This window comes from Loa loa (assembly GCF_000183805.2).
Source record: "Loa loa unplaced genomic scaffold supercont3.47, whole genome shotgun sequence".
Taxonomy (NCBI): domain Eukaryota; kingdom Metazoa; phylum Nematoda; class Chromadorea; order Rhabditida; family Onchocercidae; genus Loa; species Loa loa.
The window spans coordinates 70,765-95,660 of record NW_018108227.1 but is presented as its reverse complement, the minus strand read 5'-3'; the positions used below and the strand labels follow the sequence as shown (position 1 = coordinate 95,660).

Below are 24,896 nucleotides of genomic sequence, written 5' to 3'. Positions count from 1 at the left end.
GGCGTTATATCGTTGGCAGTAGTTGTCTCTTCGACATTACCCTCTCAAACGAACCCTATCAATATTCGCTACATTACTACCTCATACCCACGCCGCTTCAGAATTATTCTTTGCAACAATGAAGATAAAGCTAACACTGACAAGAATTAGTATTATAAGAAGTTGGTGTAAAAGTGTTACTTTCTGTCTTATTGCACTGCCTAGAACCGTTGTAATGAAATGACACTTTTAGTTGGTGCATAAAGTTTGGTGATAATAAAAAAAAACCTCACCTGCGCAAGTTCATTAACTTTCAGATCACTGATGTCATGACGCATGCTGTCCTGCGGCACCCTTATTGACTTTACTAAATCAGCAACCAGAGCATTGGGATACTGAGGTCGTTTGGAAGATGTTGTTGGTACATTTGCTACCAGAACAATTATATTATTGTCATATATTTTCCAATCCTGCAAAGACGTTATGAATGATCTTCCCAGAAAGTATGACATTTTCATATTTCATATTTGTTCAAAAACTGCTAGTCTGAAACAAGACTCAATATGAATGCATAATAAGATCAAATTAAATTTGCTCGTATGAACTTCTTTTTGGAATTAAGTTTTTTTCCTTTCCTTCAACAAGATTGGCTGACAGCTTATTGGCACAGGTAACAAGACCATATACTTTTAAAATGTAGTACTTTTCGAAACAAATTTCATATTGGGAAAATGAGAGAGGCAAGAGTTCTTTTGGTTTGTTAGGATATGAGACTCAAAAATCTTTTGAACAAGACTTCCACAAATTAACTTCAGGTCAATTCATCATCATATAGTTTCCAACAAACCACATGAAGGTAGCTGTCACATTTTCTCACTCCACTGAGATTTAGTTAAAACCAACATTCAAAGTTGTTTTCAAATTGCTTGCATTCACATTTATTGTATGTCCATTATGAATGATGCTCAACTGCGACATCGGTATATCATTCAAGACAGAAATTTCAAATTTGCAAAGCGCCAAAAAATTTTCCATTTCCATATCGCCGTTTACTTCTAATGGAAATACATTTGCACCAGTCAAATCGCATGCCACTGTGACCTTCATTCCAGGTAGACGCAGAGAGGCACACCCGTCACTTCTTAATATATTCGATTCGTAAGACTGAAATTTTGAATGACTGAATTTTTGTTTCCAAAAATTTCCGAATTAGAAAAAGATCTGCTACGCTAGCAAGTAATTATGTTCGGAAATGTTTATTAAATTGGTGAGGACGCACTTGTGGTAAATGATAGGTAATAATGAACTTCTAACAATTATATTTATCAAAAGTACAAAACAAAAGTGAATCGCAATTCAATAAATTAGAAAGGACATGAAGGACCTTCCATTAAGCTTGTTGGAGTCAAAATTCCACCTTAGTAGAAATAAAAAACTAAGCAATAATAGTTAGATAACAGTCGTTCCTCATAACTAATTTGTTAGTTTATTAGAAGTAAGAAATTAAAACATATTTTAGAACAATCGAAAAAAGCTCATAGTGAGTATACTCAATCAAGGGAGATTATTTTATTGTACAAGAATTCTGCGACTCCCATCCGGTTTTCATGAGAGTCACACGGTCTTTCAGTTTTATCAAGTAAGCTGTAGTCCACCGAGGAAATCCTGTCTGATGCAAATTCTATTTAGATAACCAACCGGTCAGTTTAACTAGGCATAGAAAAAGCGTGAGGCGGTATGAAGCCGACGTTAGTCAAAAGATTTTCCAAACGTATCTGATATACAATTAAAATTTAATTTCAGAGAGAGAGAAGTATGGATAGTGAACAGATGAACATATTCATTTAAAGAATGATGAGGAAGGAGCTTACTGAGAACTCCTTATTATTAGTAAGGATAACTTATTAATAAACGATGCGGCGTTAAAATCACGTCTCAACATACAGCAAGGATTGTATTTGGTAGATAATTTGCACCAAACTACGCAGTTGAGATCAGTTGATAACTTTGTTTAATACTAAATATGAGACGTATATGAGATTTAATGAGATTTAAACAAGGCGGATTTGTTCACAAGCTTCCTACCGATAACCTGCCTAATGAATGGTACTTATTCACTTCAGATAACAGAAGCTGACGTCGATGTGATATGTACTATACTTATATTAGTTATTCATTTCATAGACTACTGGATTCAGCGGGAAATACGATTTTTCAAAAGATGATATATTGCTTGATTGCCAGACTTCAGACTCCTTGTACTTCAGGAATAATTACGACTCATTTTGTTAGATTTGCATAACCAAATTAAATTTGTAAGGTGTTGGATTTGCTAATACTGAATAATTTGAATGCACAAATCTTCTCAGAATTTCGAAAAATTCGCATATTAAAGCAAGAAAAAAACGAAATATTTACATGATAGCCAAGACAGTATTCGAATGGTTTAACATGATTTTTTTGATTTTGAATGCGAAAATACAGCCTGGAAGTTACTGCAATTCATTTGATCGATTATATAAATCTTTTCCCATAATGATAACATGCTTCTCCTAATAATGGCAATACTAAATATCCGTATAAATGTTCAATAATTTTTGACAAATTACATTTGCAGTATGAATTAAGGACAGATATGCGAACTGAAAACTTATTGAGAAAGTCCCAATAAAATTATCAATAGTGGTTACTATGTTCGTAGTAATTCTCCGACAAGCTTATGGGATTGATAATAGTTACACAATGATCACATAACTGATGTAATTAGTAGCCCAATAGAACTAATTACATCAGGAATTAGGAAAGTAAGGGAATTTCCATGTAGATTAACTAAGAATGAGCAAAACATCCTGTTTATACTGTCCTCAAACCATTTCATCCTTTACTTCTGCTAATACTTTACTGGAGAGCAACTTTCTAGATATCTTATCAATATGTCGGCATCAAAAAACAATGCATTCATTCAAGTCATTAAAAGAATCTCCATCTTTAACAATTATTTACTTTTGGGATCATGTTCATAATGATCTAGGAAGATTGACAGAACAATAATGATACTGTAGGAGTTAAATCATCAACAACACAACGGAAGTGCTTATGATTGTCCACTTAATGAGAGGCGTTTGTTACAACATCGTTGGAAGAAAATTGGAAAAATTCAAAAAGGATTTATAGATTCACGAAATTCCATAACCAGTGAAAGAAAAACAATGAATGGCCACAGAATAGTCGTTGTACTATTTGCAAATTGACAACAAGTATTGAACACAATTTATTGATAGATGAATGAGATTAAGCAGTATTTCAAAATGCAACAAGAATTATGAAACTTCGTGCTTTTTGAGTGGCTAATTTAACGAATAACATAAACAAATTGGGATCTGAAGATAGCTAACGCTTTATGATTATGATGGCAACGAAAAAACAATTGCCACTCTCTGTTCCCATGGGAATAATTTCAAACCGCTACAAAATGACAGGTAAGACCTCTTTATACGGAATGAACAACTTCGTTGAACACCAATCAGTAATCTAAAAAAAAAAACCAGAAGGTGAGGGATGAAATGAAGCAAAGATTTGCAAAGTTTAACTTCGACTTCATTTTTCATCAAAAATCACAAGAAATGAATGGTTACGAACCATTTTACTATTTCTATCTATCCAGAATTTAAGGTACAGAATGACATCTGAATGATTTCAAAAGACATATATAATGACACGATTCATAGATGCATGAAGGAGGAACAGCGAGCAAGAAAATCAATGAGGTCAAGGGGTTAAGTCATCAGCTAAACACACACTCGACAGGCTGGGAGATGAACAGGAAGTAACTAAGAGGAGAGAACAGAATATACACGAACATCGAACCCCAGGTTTGTCCAACAGTTCAACCCTTCCGGTTGACAGCTCAGTCCAACCCAACCACTGCACCTTCACCCCTTGTGGGACCGTTATTTTCGCATTGCCTCGTTCCATATCTTGTCAATGCCAAGTCACTATAGTTGACTATAACAGAAAGTGCGGATGAATCTCTTTCGTCACTTGTTGCTGCTTGTTGTATTGTCTCGGAACATTTTTCCGATGTATCTTTCCGCCACTCCTTATTATTATCGTTGGCTATATATTTTGTTGTCTTTGGCTGTAATGAACTATTTGCGGAATAGAGAGGAGTGATGCATAGCAACTGGATGTTCTACCTCAAATACATTTCCATCATGTCCTCTTGTAGATCTTTTGCACTCTTCCCACACTTGCTAACTTAATTTCTCTTAATCTTATCAGTTCCCGTTACCAGGCTTCAATTCACAAGATTAAAAAAGATGAAAATAAAAATGAATACCTACACCTGAATTGCGATGATTATAGAAATTCATTCTTTCTTCTCTTTCAGGACCAAAATAAGAACAGCGCTATTATGGAGAGTCTAAAATAATAACGTAAGCTATTATGGAGAGTTTATACCATGAAACAAATAGTCTGTTGCAACAAACACACTTTGATTTGGGTACTTTGGAAGGCATGCGAAATGAAAGTGATGCTCAGAAAATTTTTCAAAATATTTACGAGCGGTTAAAGTAAGCTTCGTTTCCATTTCTGATCTTTCCATAAAGTATACAAAATTGTCGTACTTTAATGCGACATTTCAGATGTTATAATTTAATTAATTGGGCATTAATCTTGAAGAGTTGAAGAATGCTTTGAGGGAATATTACTGAGTGGCTTAGTCCAACCAGTTGGGAGTTGACAATTTCCTTTCTACACGAATAATAAATTTGACGTGGGCGGGGAGAATAAGAAAAGAATTTTTAATAATTATTTTCGATACTTTGAACCTTGATCAAATAGTTTATGATTGGTCGGCAAAATCTTGAAAATCTTTTTTGTTTTCAATTTCAAATTTAATCCTTCGAATTTAGTCATAACATGCAGGCAGATTGATGGAAATTGTGAACGTCTAGATGTATTTGTCAGTAAGGAACCGCCACATCGTCGACGCACTGTTAAATATAAAGTGGATCAGTTGAAATTCGATTGTCATTCACTGCAGTCGACGGTTGACAGTATGCACATGCGTATGACCAGTAAATGGAGGGCTATTGCTGAAAGAGAAGAACTTCTTACCCAAAGGTATTTCAAGTTTATGAAGAGATCGAGAAGGGTTTTTTATGGAAAAGTTTGCAGACGCAACTGGATTTTTATTTTTTCGGCTTAATTTTGTTAATGTAGTCTATTAATTTATAATTTCAATGTCTGATTTGTCTTGTTTCAATTACAACAGACAGATTGGTAGTATGCATTCACTTATACAGTATTAGGTTCCGTCCAAATGACACAACACATGTTCCAATCGAAGAATACGAATTGTTTTTCCATGATCGTTTACATTCCTCGCACAATGCTGTCGATGAACTTATTAGCCACGGAAGCGCGATACTGGAACAGATTCGTTTACAAGGAATAGGCTTGAGGGGAATCAAGCGTAAAGTTCTAGATATCGGACAAACGGTACGCAATCCTTATTATCCGAATTTGTAGAATTTTAAATAACATTTAAGTGACACTAGGTTGGTTGGTATCTGTACTTCTTGATGGAAGAGAAAATTCACTGTAAAATTCTCTGTATACCATAACATATAGAAGTATTTGATAGGTTTTACACCCAAAGAATTATATTAATCGAAAGGAAATAAATGCTTCTAGCGAACATGAAATTTACTAAATGTAGTATATTTATACGATTTTCTGTCATTCATGTTGCATTAAGGCTTAAATGCAATGTGTAATCATTGCTCATTTTAGCTTGGTTTATCATCGACAACGTTACAAATGATGGAAAGACGACTTAGTGGAGATTGGATTATTTTCTATGTAGGTTGCATGGCTTTCATCGTTTCCATGTATGTTTTTTATCGATTTTGGAAAAGTTAAGTGTTTTTTTAAGCTAGCATTCTTTTTTGGAACAATCCTTAAAGGGCAATATTTTTTTGACTATTTTCCCTGAGAAATTTTCCGAAATTACTAAACAATTCAGCGACTAGATGGAGTTATTGACGTTTGTTTTTCACTATTTTATTTTGCTTCGATTTTGGATGCATAAGTGGTTCTTTTTGTAATGTGATGGGTATCATCAACTCCTAGCTTTTATTCAAATTTTTAACCGAACTTTATAAGTTGTCTAGGAAATGCTTCCCCATTAGAATTTTCCGCAAATGATCTTTTGATTGTTTCTAACCTTTTTATAAAATAGAATTTACACCACTCTCTGTTGTTCTTTCTATTCTTTTAGTTGAAGCCTGTTATTTGAAATTTCTTATTGTATTAAAAAATTTCGTACTGGATTAAGAACTGTGTCTTTCGAAGTTTGTTTTTGGATTTTTAACACTTGAAATATTGTTTTCGTTACATTGTATTGAGATTTATATGACTGTTGTACTTTTTCATTTATTAAATTTTGAAAATGCTAGGTTGGTGAAATTTATTCTTAGCGATTTATTAGCACAAAATAACTCTAACGGTGATTTTAAAGAACTGCTTCCTATTTAGCATTTTAAAATCAGACTTACCTAGAAATAAATTTCGCTTTATTTTCATGGTGAAGTCCTTTATAAACTTCCATAATTCATCTTTAGATTTTGTTTCCTGACCTTCAAAGCAGTCCAAAAAATTGGTCTTCTGATGAAATATTAGTAAATGCCTTCCAATGAAATATAGTACAGTCTATTATTTTTACTAAATTATTTATACAATAAGTCAGACTGCTGTCTTATTCATCTAGTTTCCTAATGATTCAGTCCAATGTCTTTATATCACTAATCACTAGTTCGTTTCCTTTTAGCAGTAATCACGTACTCTGTTTATTCATCGTTTACATCGAAGAAAAAAGAATTAGATTGTAGAATTAGACATGACTGTTTTGTGTTGTTAATTACATTCAGGTGTTATTTTCCTTTTTTCATTCATGAATAGTTGCTCGATCTCTTCAATGCGTTTTCCGCGGGTTTCCGGTGCAAAAAAGTAGAAGATGATGAAACCAGTGAATGAAATGCCGCCATACAAAAAGAACGCACCTGAAATTATGATGGTAAATATGAAGGTGCTCTGCATTTTTCAGCATTCTGCCTTTTCTTAATCTCTACACACCTTCAGAATGACTTTTATTCTTATGATAGCCTCGTGCGGCAGAGCATGTTCTTATTTTTGCAGCATAATCCTTTTCTTTTTGTTAAGTAGCATACAGATGATTTGGTCATCAATTGTTAAGAAAAAAAGTTTTTTAAAAAATGCGGAAATCGCCAGAACCATATTTGGTGATAGCTTGACTTAAGCTGAGGTATGTTAACGACATCAAAAGATTGAAAGTCCAATTTGTAAATGTGGATAAAGCAACGCATGTGCCTCTCGCCCAGATTGGATAAACCTCAGCATTGAAAACCCATGGGATTGGACCCATACCTGAAATATTGGTGATTTTGGAGGAATGATCAAGAAATTCCTTTCATAATTTGTAAGAAACTTGTTTTGATCAATAGAAACTTACCAAACGAATAAACAGATATATAGAGTACCATAATTACTATTGGTAGTGCCGTAAATCGGGTTTTACAAGAAGTATCAGTAAATATGTAATCAGTTGCATTGTTCATACCATCCTGGAAGTGACATGGAATTCGAAAACTTGAAGAAAAATAAAGCATGAGGTAGCTTGATGTAATTATTTCGATTAATCTATTTGGTCGACCAGTTCCTGGTGATAATCGCGTTTCTGGTGATAAAGCATTTCATTCAATCTACCGACTCAGCTATCAGCAGTTCAAGCAGTTTGGCCTAAGTCGGCCAACAAATGACCCTTTTTATTTTCCTGAAGATTTTTAACAATATGTCTTTTCGGCAACAATTTCACTAGAAGTTCCCCATCATAAGATCCAGCTCATAAATTTTAATCGATACCTCAAATTTAAGCTTCGTCTGTTGATTAATTAATCTAGAAAGAAAAGTGAACAACTGCTTCTGTTACTTTATTCTTTACTAGTTTAAATACTGCTTCTGTTACTTTATTCTTTACTAGCCTAAATTTCGGTTAGACTTTATTAATCTAGAAGTAGGCGACTAAGTATTCTTTCCTGATTAAGATATTTATATTGCGATAAATCAAACATATCCGTGAAAACTTAAGGATATTACGAGGATATTTAAAGTTCCTTGTAACTTGCAAAGTAATGATTTGCAGAAATGCAAGCAGGTGCCGCCGGAGGAGACATTACCACTTGCACCTTTACACGTCTTGTTCATTCCATTTATCTCAGTGGATTTTAGAAAATCAATGATAAAAAAAGTCCGCAATACCTTACAGTATCCATAAAGTGAATATTGAGTATTTTGTAAATTAACAGGTAGACACTGCCCAAAACTTGTTGATGATGATGAGGAGTCTTCCGTTAAACCACAATATCCACAATACTCTGATGTCACGCAGTCATCGCAATTCCTGAAAGATTGAATAGACTTCGAATTCTTAGTATTTTGTACTACTACCTCGTTTACTCCGAAGTGATTCGAATTGGTAAAAAGACTCCATGAAAATAATATCAATTCTGAACACAAAGCGCACATCTAAATATCATTATCCGAAGCATTGCATCATGGCATTTATGGATGTGCAGAATGCCATTTCAGCAAATGTTTTCTATAGTCTAGTTAAAAAACTGAAAAATTTTAAAGCTCACCTGAAGCTAGCGCATAGCTCTAGTAGTTCCTTATTGGTGTTGACAGAATTCATATCTATACCGATATAGGCCTGCGCTTAAAAAGGTTAGAGTTGTGAAAAAGAATAAGAGAAATTGCTTCATAACTAAATTCTGCTTAAATAATAACATTTTAGAAGCAAAGTGTTCCGTGATTCAACAAGTTCTCTTATTTCGATCCACTGGAAAATCTTCATAAAAAGCTTAATTGCCTAGCGCTAATAACACTAACGGTAACTACATAATCTGCTACACATTTCAATATGATCATTACAGCAACTTATTAACGATGCCAGTTGTAAAGAACTTTTCCTGACCACTGTATCTGCATTATCACTTACCAGAATCAATTTTTGTGGAATCATAATTGATAAGGATAAATGCACCACCCATCATACACAGTGTAACAACAACACCGATCAGAGAGGACAGTACAAGAGTACGCCTTCCAAGTCGCTCGATCAAGTTCAGTGGCAGTATTGTCCCTACTGCTTGTACAGCTGCAAAATTTTAATCTTTATTTTTTTGAAAAGAATGAGAGAAAAAAAACATAAAGTTCAGTTTTATAAACTTTAGCAATTGCTGGATTTTTTTCTGAAACGATATTATCAGAATATAGTCGGTTAATAAATTACTTGAAAGAAGAAAATATTTACTTGAAATACCACATGAAATCCAAATTGTAGTGATTTTATCGTGCACGCCAGCAGAGCGAATGATGGTGCTGGTGTAATATCTTAAATTTATAAATAATTTTCTATTTCATCTTCATAAACTCAAATTCACTTCATACTCTAAAAGATGCTTACCTAAATCAAAACGATAACAAAGTAAGATTCATATTCTCATAAGAATGATTGACAAGGATGAACGTACCACTCATCGTTTATATCTCAAAAACAAAAAACAGGTAATACCGCTAACATTAAAATGGCATGTCTTGAAGCACTGGGATAGTAAGCTAGCTAAAATCGTTCTACTTAAGAAAATGATTATCAAATTTCTAACAATTATAATTTTAAAGAAAAGAATTACAAAATAGTATTAATTCCAGCGAGCTGTTGAAACATTTGCAAAGCACAGCCGAGCATCAGAGCTTTCCGCACATGCGTCGTTCTTAGCACCCTACATAGGACGAATTCATCCCCTATCAATAAACTATCAAATTCGAAAAATTTCTAAATTTGATTAGCAGACAGTTTCACACAGCTTCTGATAACTTAATGAATATCAATAAGTGGAATTCGTAAAGAAAAGTTAAGGATACTGAAGAACACTACCTGCCCATGCTAAGCAAGCAGAATTCAATTACTTGCCTAAGGTTCGGAAAAAATTTAATTTACATTGGAGAAATGCTAACCAATGATCTGACTGAAAAAGAAATGTGACATAACAATTTAATTAAACAATTTATTAAGCCTCTGCATTTACCGTTTTTCTGACGAAACATTGCTTCACGTTGCATTTCACGTGTTACTTCACCCATCTCATAAGCAATCCATTCCTTATCATTACCATATAATCGATGTAACACTTCCTGTGCTTCTTTCTCATGCCCATGACTGATTAGATAACGCGGTGTTTCTGGCAGGAAGAGAAAGCCAACTAGCTTAAAACAGTACTGAATTCATGTTTATTACTTTAACGAATGACAGAGATGTACTGTAAACAATGTCGCTCTGCTTCTTTAATTTCGAATTTAATTTAAGATTTTAAAAGTCTTTAAATCTTATTAACTTATTTCTGAAGATTTTCAACTCGCAAAAAGTGGAAACTATGAACCTATTTGACATCTCAGAAACTCCTTTGACAATAACATTACTTGCTTTATGAAGTCACAAAACAATATCTTATTTCAAGCAAATCAAAAACTTTGGAAGAAAGTAAAGATGACAGCACTTGCACTAAGGCCGGTACTGCAGCAAATGCGAACATCAAGCGCCAACCAATATTGACTGGATCATAATGAGCAAACCATGCCGCTACAGCATTGGCAACTGTAAATCCGAATGCTACCATGAACTGATAAATTGTTACCAATTTCCCACGTACTCTTGCGGGTGCTCCTTCACTTATATACACGGGTACAACCATGGATGCAAATCCTGTAATTGTGTACAAACGTAAAGAGTGATATCATGATTGTGTACAAATTCATGATAGCTTACAATGATAAGCCTTGTAATTTTAACCTAGCATTTCTCTCTCAATGACCAGCTTTCGTTGGTTCCAGATAATATTTAGCACTTCCTAATATTTCATTTATCAAATTTTGCAGATTAAAATGGAATTTAAAATATTCAACTGATACCAATAGCAATTCCCAGCAATATACGCCCAATAAGTAATGTCCAACGGTCGAATGCAACACCACATATAATAGCGCCAGCGATGAAGAATATAGTAGCCGATACTATCACTTTTCGACGACCGAATTTATCGCTACTTTTACCTATGATTTGATGACTTTAAGTAAGGTTACAAGTTTGTTATTTCATCAAATTCAAGTGATTTCTAAACTACTGAAATGAACTAGATCTAAATAATTCCTAATGCGCTTTATATAAAAGCCAGGCTAAAATTTGATGGCAAGTGTGGCATAGTTACGGCTGGACGAAGAAATCTAAGGATAGCTTGTTGGAATGTAAAGAAGCTTTCAAATGTTTGCCGAAATGGAAATGAAGATTTCAAATCATTGTCCCAGAAGCTCAGTCACCCATTGATTTAATACTTCCGAGACATTGGCACTTGCACACCTTGTGCAATGTGCAATGTGTCCTAACATCGCTATCAACTGATCGTGACGATCACTTTCTCTTCCGAGATACAAAAAAAAACATTTCGAATGGTTTAAAAATTGAAATTCAAAAGGGATTTCAATTACCTGCGGTTAGAGCAGCAATACCTGCCATCCCGGATGTTATACTGATTATAACCTCCTGCCAAACAGTTGATAAACCATCCATATATTTATTATGTGGCAAATATAGCATTATGCTGAAAAGTAGTTTAGCTTCCGTTAAACTAAAAGAAAAAACACCAAAACTTTTCTTAATTATAATTTTTACGGGATTTAACGAAGACCTTTGATAACAATCTGCATTTGAAAATCAAATATGAAATTAAAATTTAATTGCACTAACACTCTGATCTGTTAGGAAAACTAGAAATAAAAAATTAAGCAAGAGAAGATATTGAAGAGAACAAAATCCAGTCAAGATATCATTACTTACCCGGAAACAATACCAGTATCATAGCCAAATAATAAGCCGCCTATTGCGGCCATCAAGGTTAAAAGATAAACATATGCATTTGCTTTTGCATGTTTCCTTGGGTCTTGCTGTGTTTGATGGTTATTCTTGGCCTAAAAAATAGTTTCCTTATACAGTAACTACTGGAATAATGGCAATGTTTATGTGATACGATATCGGCCAAATGATCTTTAAAGTTGTCCAAAATTGATCCCTTTTAATCCTTTTATCATTTCATTATATTTCCCGGATTTCATCCTTACACTGTTTTGAACCTATAAGTTAAGATCTTGATGTATCGCTAAAACAAATCTGCCTCGGACAAATTAGACGAACGAGAGGAAGAATTGAGAACTCTTGATCAAACGAGAATCTTTTGCAGTGTTTTAACATCCTGTTTTTGTTTTATTTTTCATCTTTCAATAAAGAAGGTGACTGTATTTTGCAGAAATTTGATGAAAATGATTAGTGGCTTCTTTTTTTATTCAATTGCTACTTTTTTTTCTTTAGATTAGCTGCAGTCTAGATTTCAGTCTATAAGAGTCCGACCTTGAATAAGATATATTCAATGTAATTACGAATTTGACAGGCATTGTTCTTTTAGCAATATTACTTCTAAAAATTGTTCTTAGTGGAGCAAAGAATATTTAAAAAATAGAATAAAATATATATATAAAATAGAATAAAATATATATATATACTTGAATCGAATGCTAAATCAAATGCGAAAATTTAAAAGCTATTTGTATTGTAAACACCTTGTATAGAAATGAATTTAGAATTGTGCAGCAAAATCAAAGTAGATCCAAACATAAATTTAATCATGAAAGCTTAAAAGTCTTCCATTTTAAAAGATCTGAATTTTTTAAAACTGTCAGAAAACACAGATGTAAAGTTTAAAATTTTTTAAACTCTGATTACATTTAAATTAATTTTACATTAACAAGAAAGCTTACAATTCTGATATAGACCATCGGTAATTCTTGCTTGCTCGGAAGATTCCTGGAAACGGAAATAGAATATTATTTGACTAGGAAAAAATTCCAATGCAAATTTAATAAGGCATATAGAGGAAGGCGGCATTATCAAAAAACAATCAAGGAGAACGAAGGAAATTTTGAAATACAATGCCGAAATGGATTGGCCGTATGAAAATTATATTTACATCGCTGTAGAAAAAAAGAACTTTCACAACATTGCAGTAAAGTACACACTGATAGAAACAGCATTTGTGTAAAGGGAGTGACATCGACGTTTTAATAAATTAAAAAAAAATGGACGGAGAAATTCAGCTACCCCTCAGAAATAAATTCAACTGTCAATACCGAATGTCAAATCATTCGGTATTGATAGTTGAATCATTCGGTATTGACAGTCGGTCGGTTTTGAGTGACCATTCCTCTATAGGATATGGCTTCTTAATAGTGTTACTTTAGTTGTACCATAGCCATTTTTCACTTACGAAGAAAAAGGAAAATATTGTCCGACACTCTTGAAATAGGAAGGAAGGTCATGCAGTGAGAGCAATAATTTAAGTTGTTAACCATTTAAAAGATTAATGGATCTATAATTTTACACTGTTTTGCAAATGTATCATAATGTTACCATTGACAAAGGTCTAACATACTTTCTAAATTTTATCAAAAAAAAAATTTTTTTTCGGGAAATATTTCAAATAATTATTCTAGAATCCTTGCTACGTCTAGAGTACCACTGTGCTAAATATTTTAAAAAATTTAAAGTAACATGAAAAGACAGCGTCGTATTAAAAAATAGAACCAATGATTCCGTAAAAAAATATTTAATTGAATATGAAAGTGGAAAGTAAAGATAAGGATTTAAAAACAGTGCTGTACATGCATACCAAACTTAAAAACAAAGGCTAGTTCTGGATAGAAGCAAAGATTTTGTGGAGCACAGGTATATAAAAACGCGTAATTTTGCTGATTTGGTTATTTTTAGGCCAATCACAGACCTTGTGAAATTTATTGCGGAGAAAATGGAATAAACCAAATGGTCAGGATATCATTTTACGCTACTACAATAAATCGTTTCAAGCGTACTCTCGACGATGTACTCCGTTATACATGGACAAATTTAGCAAACTGCAAAAAGTGATCGCGGCCATTGATTTCCACCAACTACTGTTATTTCAGATTAACTGATTTATCCATAAAACGATCACCGAGTTCATGAGAATGGCACTTATGAGGAAAGTTATGATTCATAATTTCTATGTAAAACAGTGGAAAAATTATTGATTGTGGCTACGGCTATGTTTAAGTTTAGGAGTCACTATATCTAAGTAAATAATGAGTCTTTTCTTTTCGATGAGTTGCAACCTATTTCGATTTTGATCAAATATGCCAGAGTAATAATCAGCAAATGGCTGTAGACCGTAAAGCGGCTAATGGAAAGCTGACCTTTCTTCACTGTTTTAAAAGAGCAAAACCGCTCGATTTCTTGAAATAACTGTAAATCTGTAACAACGTATTCATTGAAAGTTACTACAAATCACTCAGTAATGTTATTTGATGAAACTACGGCGACAAAATGACAATAATAATAGATTCTAGTACCCGCTGATGACACATGCTGCTGACATATACATGCTCTTCTTTCTCATTTGTTCAAAGCGAATGTTAGACCCATTTGTTTGCCATTCATCATAGGCAAATATGTGACAATGGCAATGAAATACTGATTCCAAACTGCTTGTAAAGTTCAACGATTGATATGACTGACAAGAAAGTTGCAATTAGAGGTCGAACACTCCATGGTAATTATGCTTTTCTGCTCTCGGAGTTTGAGATAATGAACTAATTTGGGAAATTAGCACAAAAAGTAGACTGATGACCTGCCAGACAACCTCTTAGGAAGTTATAGAAAAATGAAAGCGGACAGATGGATAATCCATTATCTGCAATGATACGCAACAAGGTCATGACCTCTCCTTTCCTAGTTCTGGGATTTTTCATGTTAAATCTTTTATTCATATTGATATATAAGAAATATTTGGCCAGTTTTGCGAAACACAAGCTTCGTTATTAGTTGTTTGGTTTTCTTTGAAATGGGATAAGTTCTGATAGTATTTGACAAATTCAATTCCGGCATACGTAACTTTATCCATTTGATAAGACTGACGAGTGAATGACTCATTTAATGTTTACAATATGTAGAGAACAATGCTTATGAAAAATTTTTGTTTTACTACCGAAATAAGATTGCATAATTTTGGTGGGCAAAGTGAGATTGAAGAAAGGAAAGGACAAATATAAATTTTGCAGGTTTGGAAAGAGACAGATTTACTCCTCCTATGATCGTCCATTGTCTCTTTCTAGCAATGTATAATTTTTTATTATAAATTGGTTCCAGCTTTTTTTTTCCAGCTTTTTTTTATTGGTTCCAGCTATAATTTCTTGGATCTTCCGTTTTTTGGACATTAAGGATACATTTGATGAAATCAGACAGTCAACATCTACATTAGATTGTTAAAAAAAATGATAATTTATTGATAGTTGAAGTTACAGTTGATAATAGGCATAACATAATTGTTTTTAATTTCCGAAGTGCCAAATATTGTTCGAATAATATCAGTTCTGACACGCTATTCAAATTTCTGGAAAAATTTCACTACTCTTGAAGCTACATTAGTTTATCTTTAGAGAAATCAAGTTTTCTGACCTACAGAGACAAGTGAAGGTTATTTGACACTTCCACTAAATATCCCTTTAGTTTTCTTTCTGCATCAGCATTAGTTACTACATAACTTGGAAATTTTGAAATTTGCTTTCTAATTTTGATTAATTTCAAGAAACTGATAAATTTCTTTACAGAATAAAACTAGAAAAGAGATATACATTGATTTTGTTCGATACTATTTAAAAACTATTGGTAATGTTAACTTTTCTAACCTAAATTTTCATCATAATTTGGAAACAATCATTTCAGGGTGTGTTTACACGATCAGGTGCACTGCGAGGAACTTTCTCGAATGGCCATTTCCCTTCTTTATAATAGCAATAAACAAAAGTTGCAATAACAGCTGTTGCAGTTACCGCTAACATTACCGTACACACGTGCTTTGCGTTTTTCTGAAGTATTTGATAGAAATTTAAACAATTTTAACAATAGATTGCATATTCCTCATATGAAAGATTCTCAAATTTGTTAATAATTAATTTAGAGCTATTGCAAAATCATTTGAACGTAATATAGATTGTTCCCTGGCTTTACAAGAATTAATTTCCGCTGACATAAAAGAAATACTTTTCCACTAATTAAAAGGTAGGAGATACATTTAGTCCCACATTTCATCATGTTATCTTTGAAAGCAGCAACCTATGAAGGAAGGAAAGATAGGATATGGGCAGGACGAGGGAATGATGGAAATTCATTTGGACTTGGGATAACCACCAACATCAGTTGTCATTAGGCCGGCTCCTATGATTGTAAGAAGAACAATGACATATACTGGCATTTGAAAACATTTTATTTCCTAGATGCTGTTATTCTCGACTGGTATTTGCCGCATTTTCGGTTGCAATTTAGTAGAAGTTCGTTCGACAACACCACGAAAAACAGAAACAAGTTCAGAGAATTTAAATTTAGAAATACAAAATGCAACACGCAACCACAAGAGATTTTTCTTTTACTGAGCATTATGACTATGCTTAGGGCTGAGAGAATCACGCACTTTCACGAAGCAAACCACTGCTGAATTCATTGTAGGAAAATTAACTGATAAGTTGCAATGTTTTCCATCACTATCATATTCATCATAATTTCTGTATAATTCATAATTCTAACGCTTATCTTTTCTTAGCACATATAATCTGCAAGAAAATTCCTTTGACCTTGAGTAAATATAAGTCTTGCGTCGTGTGTTTTTTGAATAACTCTATTCCAAACTTTCCTCCTATAGAATAAACTTTCTGCACTTGAAATGATAATGTTTATACTGAGATACAAAAATAATAAAAACAGTATATATATCATATAAAATAAACCTAATAACCATGGATCAAACAATCAGCGATAACTAATAGCACGTCAATTCTGAAGCATATTAAAAGACAAATAAAATTTTTGAAGATGAACGAAATAATGAACCAGCAAATTAAACGGCATTGAGGAAAACTGAAATCATGAACAGAACCGATGAAAGCTAAAGTTAACCCGCCTACTTTTTAACAGTTTACATATGACGAGTTAAATTATCAGTAAAAAATGCACAAGGACTGAAAACTCACTCCCACCTGTTCCTTCGTATAATTGACGTAAAATCCAATCGTTCTGCAAGCTCATCGTAGTTGCCCAATGCAAACAGAACTACGACATTTATTTGAAGAAAACCAATCCTTTTTTACTCATTTTAAATTGAGTGCTACAATAACAGAAATGAATACAAGTCCAAGACTTGCGAATGAAAAGGGCTTGGTCTAGCTGAAGATTATAATCTCAAAAAATGTTTACAAGGAGGGACGAAGGACAGGAGAAAGACATCTTTACACTTCCCCAAATACCTCTTGAGCAAAAAGCCGGGAAAACAAATGCTGAAAAGCTATGCTGGTTAAAAGTTATCAAATTTTCAATCTAAAAAGGCTAGAGAAACAAAAATGAAATTGTTTCGTTAAGATTTTTCAGATATACATCGTAATGTAAGTAAAGAAGCATCGAAGAGAAAACGAAAATTATGCGTATCTGTCATCAATACATACACCAATTAAATTCTATCTCTCTCTATCAAACAAAGCAGAAATCACCCACCACATAGATGCATTTCAGTAAACTGAGCGACTATTTAGTTCTATTTTTTTTAATAGTCACTATTCTACTAATTGTGCTATATATTTTTCTGAGTACAGAAAAAACTTTCCCCTATCCAGTAATTTTTATCATAAAGCATTGAAATGTGGAATGAAACCCAATATGTCATATTATATATCATTCATCTAATGAAAAGTTATTACAGCAATAAATTCTTGAAGATTCTCATTTTCGTCAAAAAAAAATCCACTGTCTTCCTAGTTCTAGCTGGCCCATAATGTAAAAGATAGAAGTGATGATGGTATTAGTGATAATATAGGTAAAACAAAACAGCAGTAACAATACACAAGGCATTCCATTAACAAGTTGTGAGGAAAAATGAAACTTCCTCAGTTTAAAATCGTAAATAAAATCCCAACAAACTTGCAAGCCTCCAGAGCATTTACCAGTTTGATAACCCAGGTTTATTCAGCGTCATAAAGTAGATCTGACATGCGCCTCCTCCTTTTGCACTCGAAAAGAACACCTGAACGAAATGAATGGTCTACAATTACAAACAGCTTATTAGCTTTTTGTACAATCACAGTGGAATGCATACTGAAAGTTCAGATATAACTACTGGGTTTCAAAACATGACTCAAAACATGGTGGTTTCAAACATGTGAGGTGAATGAAGAGCGCATCAAATGTATGCGATGTAGTAAGTAGTAAGTACCTATGCTCATCAGTATGGGCAGAAAGATTTGCTAAGGCTGGCAACTGCGAATTATGCCGGACAAAAATCACAAGATCAGCAGCCAATACCGAACATTCTTGTCCAATAACTCCATTGGGAACTTTAAGAAAATGCCAATAGGGACTTTAAGACAACGAGAAAATGCTTACTTTATCATTGCGCTCACATAAAAATTTCAATTTCTGCGCTTTTTTGTGCATAAAAACACCATCCAAATGGCCGGTATCAACAGATCTGATTTCTATTGCTTTATTACCCCATCCCATTATCTGACCCGTTGAAATATATGCTGAAAAGAATCAGTTAATTTTAAAAAATTTTCAAAGGGAAAATCCATACATCGATTGCAGATTACCTGCGACTGATACGGCTGCTGAAATAAATTGTAGCTTGAATATAGAAAAGTAAATGACGAATACAGTAATAATGTTGCTGCAGTTTGGATCACGAAATTTCAACACACAAACTCAATTCTATCTAAAATTAGTTAGGATTTCACTGCAAATAAAAAAGCATAATTTTTACATTAATTCAACTCACCTACAGAAGAAGGAGTTTCTCCCCACTGCAGAAAAACACTCTTTGTTGCTTTGCCATATGTACTAACATAGACACCTTCGTTATTGTAACACAGCAGCAGCTGCATCCCGTTACTGTTCGGCAGTATTACTATGCAGTGCGGTGTAACTACCGTTTCCGTCTAAAAATAAAAGAATAAATATTTCTCTAGGATGCAAATTACTTTTAAACCATTACCACAATGCCCAGACTAAAATGGGATGTTCGGTAATAACAACCAATCAAAATCTGATAGTTCGGGATTTATTTCACTTCTTAGCACAGAAGTGAACTCCTTTGGTTAAACTGATAATTTTCTTGCTCAAATTCAGCTCCTCAACGTCTTATGAAGCACTGTTCAACATAATCATAACTACCTTACCTGGGGGTAATGCCAAATACTACATCAGTGCAACCGTAACAACTAAAAGTGATATCAAAATATTGAGATATAAAAAATTGTGAGTGCTATGTGTGGTCATAACAATAGAATAATCTTATTAAAATCATCCCCCATAATTGCATAATTGCACTAAGAATTAATTATGAACTGTAAGAAATATACGTTAGCAGGTGTGTAAATGTCATCAATAGAACCGGAATCCAAATCAATGGCATGAAATCCTTCACGAGAACCATAGAGTACTTTTAGACGGGAATTTTTCTCCACCGTCAAATCAACAATAAGCGGTAAATGAATAAGTTGACTGAATGCCTAGAAACATAAAACAAACTTCACAATCACTATCAGAAGAAAAATGACTAGCCAAATTTTGAAAATGTGAAGTTCGAAGTGAAGTTTGAACTTATATGCATCTTGAAGTGTCCAATGTCTTAATGATTTGGCTATTATAATTAAAACCTCTTTTTTAAAATTAATATCCAAATTTCGGTTCGAAAACTTGGGAATTGAAAAAAAAACTTTTCGAAGCTGAAAGTGATTCAGTCCTACTTAGTAAGCTGAACTCCTTCTAGAAAAAAATCTTCAAAAAGTGCACATAAATATAAAAGAATATATTAAAATAAACCTTAAATGCCATAAATTTGTGGTAAGGCTTCGGAGCCCATGCGTAAATCTCAACCGTACTTTCCAGACCCACTACAAGAAATTTGATTCTTTCATAACGGACAATTTTAAAATGCACGGCACCTTGTAGATCACCAACGTTCACCCAGCCATTTCTTTTTTCTAACTGAAGTTTTCAAACTGATTTTTGATGCGATTGCAGGGAGCTATGGAAAACTCACACATTTTTTTAAACAATGTTTTCTGAACTATCAAATACGAGTTATTCTATATACAGAATTTCAAAACATGTCATTGACGTCAGATCACAACCACTGCTAAGAATATCAGTTGAATAATTCCGTGTTAATAATATATAATATATATACTTTTTTTTTTTTTTGAAATATAACAGCTTATGGAGAAGTATCGATTTTATTGAAGGAAGTAGCTACTGTCGCTTTGTACAAAGGGATCAGAATTATAATTTATTATCACAGAATTAACTTACACACATACCTCAACACCATTTACACCTTCAGTTCGGAGAATTTTTTGTTTGAGCCATGATAGGTAATATACACGTATTCGTCGTTTTCGTCCACTTATTGTCACGAGTATATTTTGACCTTCAAGTACTGTCATTTGTTCAAAGCGACGACGTGTTATCAATTGATACACTATAACGGAAATAAAGATAAGCATACATTTATCACTGCTATCATTCAAAAGCAAGCAACCAAATTTCCGCAACTCCATATTCCATCACCAAATTATCGCCAATAAGATCACAACTGGCCTGACCTAAGTGTAATGTGATGGTAAGGCTATTTCGAAAATGCTTATTTTCGACAAATTTTTTGAGTCAGAAATCTCGATTTGAAAACAATAAAAAAAAGACAACATAATTACCTTTGCCTTGACCACTACGATCAAGTAACATAAGACCTGAATCAGTTCCTATCAATAAATTTACTCCCCAAAGTGCTGCACACAGAATCTGAAATGGAAACAAACTGACTCGTAAATTATCGTTAGAAACAGTATCACAATGCAGCTGAACTAATTCAAATGTACGTATTATAATCGTAAACAGGACAACTTTGCTTTGTTAATTGTGAAATTAAATTCAAAACTTGTAATTTCACATGTGACTTAGTCTCAAAGGATTCATATCTTTATATTGGCAGCAATTTTGCAAAGGGTATCGCCATTACGAGGCAAGAAAAAGATTCTGATGCCACATAATGAAAACTGCAAAGGAAATTCTGCATATTACATCGTTAAATCAATCAAATTTAATTTACATGCCACTGTTCTATGAAATGGAATGAGTTGAAGGCATTTTTTAAGCAACGTACATCACCGCTAAATTTTTTTTGTATTTGCGAATTTCAGGAGCATCTCCATCAGAGTGCAAACCATTACTTGTTGCTACCGGATTTGGGTTGACATTCACTTGTACCTAGAAATTTCTAAAAATTTTCAAAACTGATTAAATAGTTCAGACTATGAAAGATACACTAATGTCTTGCGATAACCGTACGTTGGAAAACAACGAAAGACAGCTTTCACTTACTTGACAACTCAACAAGTTTCATTTTCAACCATAAACCTTGAAAATCCTTAAGCATATTATGCAACGAACCTGATTAGTATCTTGCGCTCTTCCTGGTCGATTTACCGTACCAGATCCGCTCATACCCGCACCGAAGTATGCAACGAACGATTTCTCACGATCACGTGCTGCCAGAGATGCTTGGATTCTTGGCAAACTATTCACACCAGAAGGATACTAAAAAGTTGATGGATAGATTAATGTCAAAAAATATTTAAAAAAAAAGGAGAAACACTCCAGGAATAAAAGTCTGCTACGAAAGATGAAAACACTCACAAATACGCTCTTTTACGAGTTTTAGAGTTTTGAATTCAAAAAGTGGAAAATTTACAGAATCTCATGCTTAGGTTAAATTAAACTTTCTCACCCGCATCGTGATACTACGCAAGAAAATGAGAAGGGTACTATTTCTATTTTTCCAGCCACTGGCAATTTAAGAACGGCAAAACTTCAGTTACGCTCAATCAGTCTTCGCATTGAATCGCGTTCTTGAGAGCTCAACTGAATCGTTTGCTTTCACCATGCAATTATTTCAATCCATCGCCTATTTTTTGGTTATTATGACTAAAAGAAACTATCGAATTTCGAAAACTGAAAAAGAGGTGTGCTCCCTAAAAGTCCAACAGGATGACTCAAGACTTCGGTAGGCCTAATCAATTACTTAGCATACAGAGACAAAATTAACTTCAAATATTAAAATGAATCTTCTTGGTGCTTCTAAAAATCGTACTTTAACGGGATTAAATTAAATTCTAAAAAATTTCTTCACCATCAGTACTGCAACGGTACAAACTATCTGATTAGTGATCATCAAAAAATCCCTTTTTAAAAAAACGTGTGAATAAAGTCTTTAACTTATAAATTTGAGCATAAAATCACGAAAAGTTCAAAATTTCTCGTTTGTTTTTCAACAAACATTTCATTTCAATCATCATTATTTGTGCAACGTCATTTGCAAAAATCATCAAATGAATTTTGATATGTTCTTATTTTCGTATTTCACTTGACCCTACAGTCATACCATGATTTTTTCTTTTTTTTTTTGTATGTCACTTTCAATTCGGATAAAATCAAACTGATAAGAGCGTTATTAAGAAAAGTTAGATAAGTTAGCATAGCACAATTGGTATAAATAAAAATCAGAGCTTTTGTTAATGAAAAGAACGCTTTGAACATTATTAGATGAAGAATGCAGAAAAATCGCTATTTTGGAACTTGCAACATTGCTTAACTAAAAAAAAGGAGAAAACAATGAGTATCCCCAATGGAAGGAGTATTTGTTATTCAAAGGATTTATAATAAAAACAAAAAAATAAAAAAATACAAAAAAATAAAAAAATACAACAAGTGCAGAAAAGTACTGACAGCATTCATTAGAAATTTTTATAATTGGCTGAACACAACATCGATGGACCACTATACATGCCACACTAACCAAAGAAGGCACAAAATCAAATCAAAAAGCATCATTCTAATATGGCAAAAGACGAAATGAACTCACGTAAAAGCTTCCAAATAGCGAAGTAATCTGTCGGAAATGTAAGCAGAAAATAAAATGGCAATAAATAAAGAACAATAAATGAATGGCAAATGAAAATTTTTGCTACAGCTAATTATTTAGATTGGCGAGTAAATAAGATGCAGGAAAATGCAACATAAGTGTGTTTCAGTTCTTATGTTAGTGCACGGAGCTGTCGAAATATTGCAACGTTCTAGTTCAAACCTAATACAGCAGAAAAAGGAAATGGAATTAGAAAATTTTTAATAATAAAAAATAATCTGGTGATAATTGTTCTGCAAACCATTCCGATTTTCTATAGTGTCGAAATCGACAAAATGTCGAAAAAAATTATGTCGAAATCCAATTTTCCGCAAAAAATTACCTCATCAGCGCTTTGTGACTCAATACTTGGAGAACTACCGTCTTTTGTAAAGGCGAGGAATGGGGCGGAACGTTCAATTGGAGTTCTCGGTAACAAATCCGGCATGACACCATATCGTTGTCCACTTACTGCTGAACCAGATGTTCGATTGGTGCTTTTGCGAGCGTCAAAGGGTGATGCATCAGGTGATGATCCAGAACCCTCACTACCGCTCGAAACGGAACCAATAATTATCTCGGCTGCTGTTGGTGTCTGCTAAACATTTTAGCCAATTTTCATTACCTATATTAGCAGAAAATTTTTAATTTAAATTTATTTTGAGACTTTCCTCCGGCATGCAGCGTAATTTTTTCGACTTGCATGCATTCCTTTTTCCTAACAGTAGTTTCTTTGCTAAATAGTTACAGCTAAAGCTTTAACAGTGCAACAGGCAAGGTAAATATTAAACTATAAAATTAGCTCATAATATTCCACTTCTCATCTGATGTGCTGTCAGCTGCGAACTATTTCAGAAAATGAAATAATCAAATCTACTGAAAACGTAAAGATACATCGGGCATTGAAGCTGCCTTCACCATTTGAGACTGTCGATTTTTACTCAACGAATCACTATTACTACGACGATGATCTATACTTCCATTTACCTTAAACAGGAAAATTTTTCACCAAATATAAATGTCTCCGTTAGCTAAATAAAAAAGCCAGCAAGGTTGGTCAGTCACAAACTTTTCTTATTTTTAAATGAATGAATAAACGAAGGTTATTTCGTCTTCGTCTAAGTAGAAAAACCTTGTGAGAAGCAAGCAAAGTTCCGTCGTCGCCAGGAATGTCGGATACTGGTGACTGATCCGTTGGTGTTGGCGGTAATGGCTTGTTCGGACCACGAAGTGTCCCTTCTTCTAGCACCTGAAATTTATAGTTCAAATGGGCAATTCTAAAATCAAATTTCGGTTGAAGATGGTCAATTACAGAATGAAAAAAGCTGAGAAACAAAAGGAAAACTTAAATTTTCATGATGTCCGCGAACAGGTTCACTCGCGAGAAGAGTGCCATCAAGAGGAGATCCACCAGCTTCATCCACTGCACTCATTATCGATGTATCACGCGGTGGTGGGGCTGGTGGTGGCGGACTGTAATTACCATTTTGTTGGTGTCTTCCCATTCGTGTTAGCTCATTTGCTAACACATCCAAATCCTGATTCTAAAAAAAAGAAACACTAAAATAACACATCCAAATCTTGATTCTAAAAAAAAGGAACACAAGAAATCAATGTTTATATATATATATATATATATATATATATATATATATATATATATATATATATATATATATATATATATATATATATATA

At 33.5% G+C, this 24,896-nt stretch overlaps 5 protein-coding genes across 5 annotated transcripts in view; 1 reads left to right on the top strand and 4 right to left on the bottom strand.

Moving 5' to 3' along the window:
* The window catches only part of LOAG_17177 (DNA damage-inducible protein 1), a gene marked incomplete at its 3' end in the record, with an annotated part of 3,864 nt that extends 2,709 nt beyond the window's left edge, over positions 1–1,155 (bottom strand). The window contains exons 1-2 of the mRNA XM_020449838.1: positions 883–1,155; positions 273–449 (exon numbers count right to left, since the gene is read on the bottom strand). Of these exons, the coding sequence (XP_020306576.1) occupies positions 273–449; positions 883–1,086 (381 nt within the window). The 5' untranslated portion in view covers positions 1,087–1,155. The remainder of the gene's footprint in view (positions 1–272; positions 450–882) is intronic.
* Positions 1,156–3,383: 2,228 nt separating this feature from the next.
* On the bottom strand, positions 3,384–4,352 carry LOAG_04247 (hypothetical protein; the record flags this gene model as incomplete). Its single annotated transcript, XM_003139784.1, has 3 exons — positions 3,384–3,510; positions 3,897–4,117; positions 4,323–4,352. 3 exons carry the CDS (start codon positions 4,350–4,352, stop codon positions 3,384–3,386), a joined length of 378 nt encoding a protein of 125 aa, XP_003139832.1.
* Positions 4,353–4,363: 11 nt separating this feature from the next.
* LOAG_04246 (hypothetical protein) lies at positions 4,364–6,010 on the top strand. The gene is made up of 4 exons (XM_003139783.2): positions 4,364–4,553; positions 4,909–5,106; positions 5,295–5,484; positions 5,779–6,010. Exons 1-4 carry the CDS (start codon positions 4,426–4,428, stop codon positions 5,905–5,907), a joined length of 645 nt encoding a protein of 214 aa, XP_003139831.1. The 5' UTR covers positions 4,364–4,425; the 3' UTR covers positions 5,908–6,010.
* An 811-nt stretch (positions 6,011–6,821) lies between these two features.
* On the bottom strand, positions 6,822–12,006 carry LOAG_04245 (sugar transporter; the record flags this gene model as incomplete). The annotated part of the gene is made up of 13 exons (XM_003139782.2): positions 6,822–7,046; positions 7,279–7,431; positions 7,517–7,628; positions 8,323–8,464; positions 8,703–8,778; positions 9,062–9,220; positions 9,377–9,456; positions 9,756–9,867; positions 10,152–10,329; positions 10,620–10,825; positions 11,032–11,172; positions 11,605–11,717; positions 11,954–12,006. The coding sequence occupies 13 exons, from the start codon at positions 12,004–12,006 to the stop codon at positions 6,901–6,903; spliced, it is 1,671 nt and encodes a 556-aa protein (XP_003139830.1). The 3' UTR covers positions 6,822–6,900.
* Positions 12,007–18,182: 6,176 nt separating this feature from the next.
* Positions 18,183–24,896, bottom strand: part of LOAG_17176 (STE/STE20/MSN protein kinase) — a gene marked incomplete at both ends in the record, with an annotated part of 11,582 nt that continues 4,868 nt past the window's right edge. Inside the window, 13 exons of the mRNA XM_020449837.1 lie at positions 18,183–18,266; positions 18,626–18,765; positions 19,017–19,176; positions 19,600–19,749; positions 20,063–20,227; positions 20,560–20,720; positions 20,953–21,040; positions 21,407–21,505; positions 21,689–21,835; positions 23,542–23,796; positions 24,093–24,185; positions 24,331–24,447; positions 24,569–24,742. Coding sequence (XP_020306575.1) covers positions 18,183–18,266; positions 18,626–18,765; positions 19,017–19,176; positions 19,600–19,749; positions 20,063–20,227; positions 20,560–20,720; positions 20,953–21,040; positions 21,407–21,505; positions 21,689–21,835; positions 23,542–23,796; positions 24,093–24,185; positions 24,331–24,447; positions 24,569–24,742 — 1,833 coding nt within the window. The remainder of the gene's footprint in view (positions 18,267–18,625; positions 18,766–19,016; positions 19,177–19,599; positions 19,750–20,062; positions 20,228–20,559; positions 20,721–20,952; positions 21,041–21,406; positions 21,506–21,688; positions 21,836–23,541; positions 23,797–24,092; positions 24,186–24,330; positions 24,448–24,568; positions 24,743–24,896) is intronic.

Coding starts and splice junctions, on each gene's coding strand:
- LOAG_04246 (XM_003139783.2), top strand. CDS start 4,426: ATGGAGAGTTTATACCATGAAACAAATAGTCTGTTGCAACAAACACAC. Junction 5,107..5,294: donor GAAGAACTTCTTACCCAAAG/GTATTTCAAGTT, acceptor ATACAGTATTAG/GTTCCGTCCAAATGACACAA. Junction 5,485..5,778: donor TTCTAGATATCGGACAAACG/GTACGCAATCCT, acceptor TGCTCATTTTAG/CTTGGTTTATCATCGACAAC.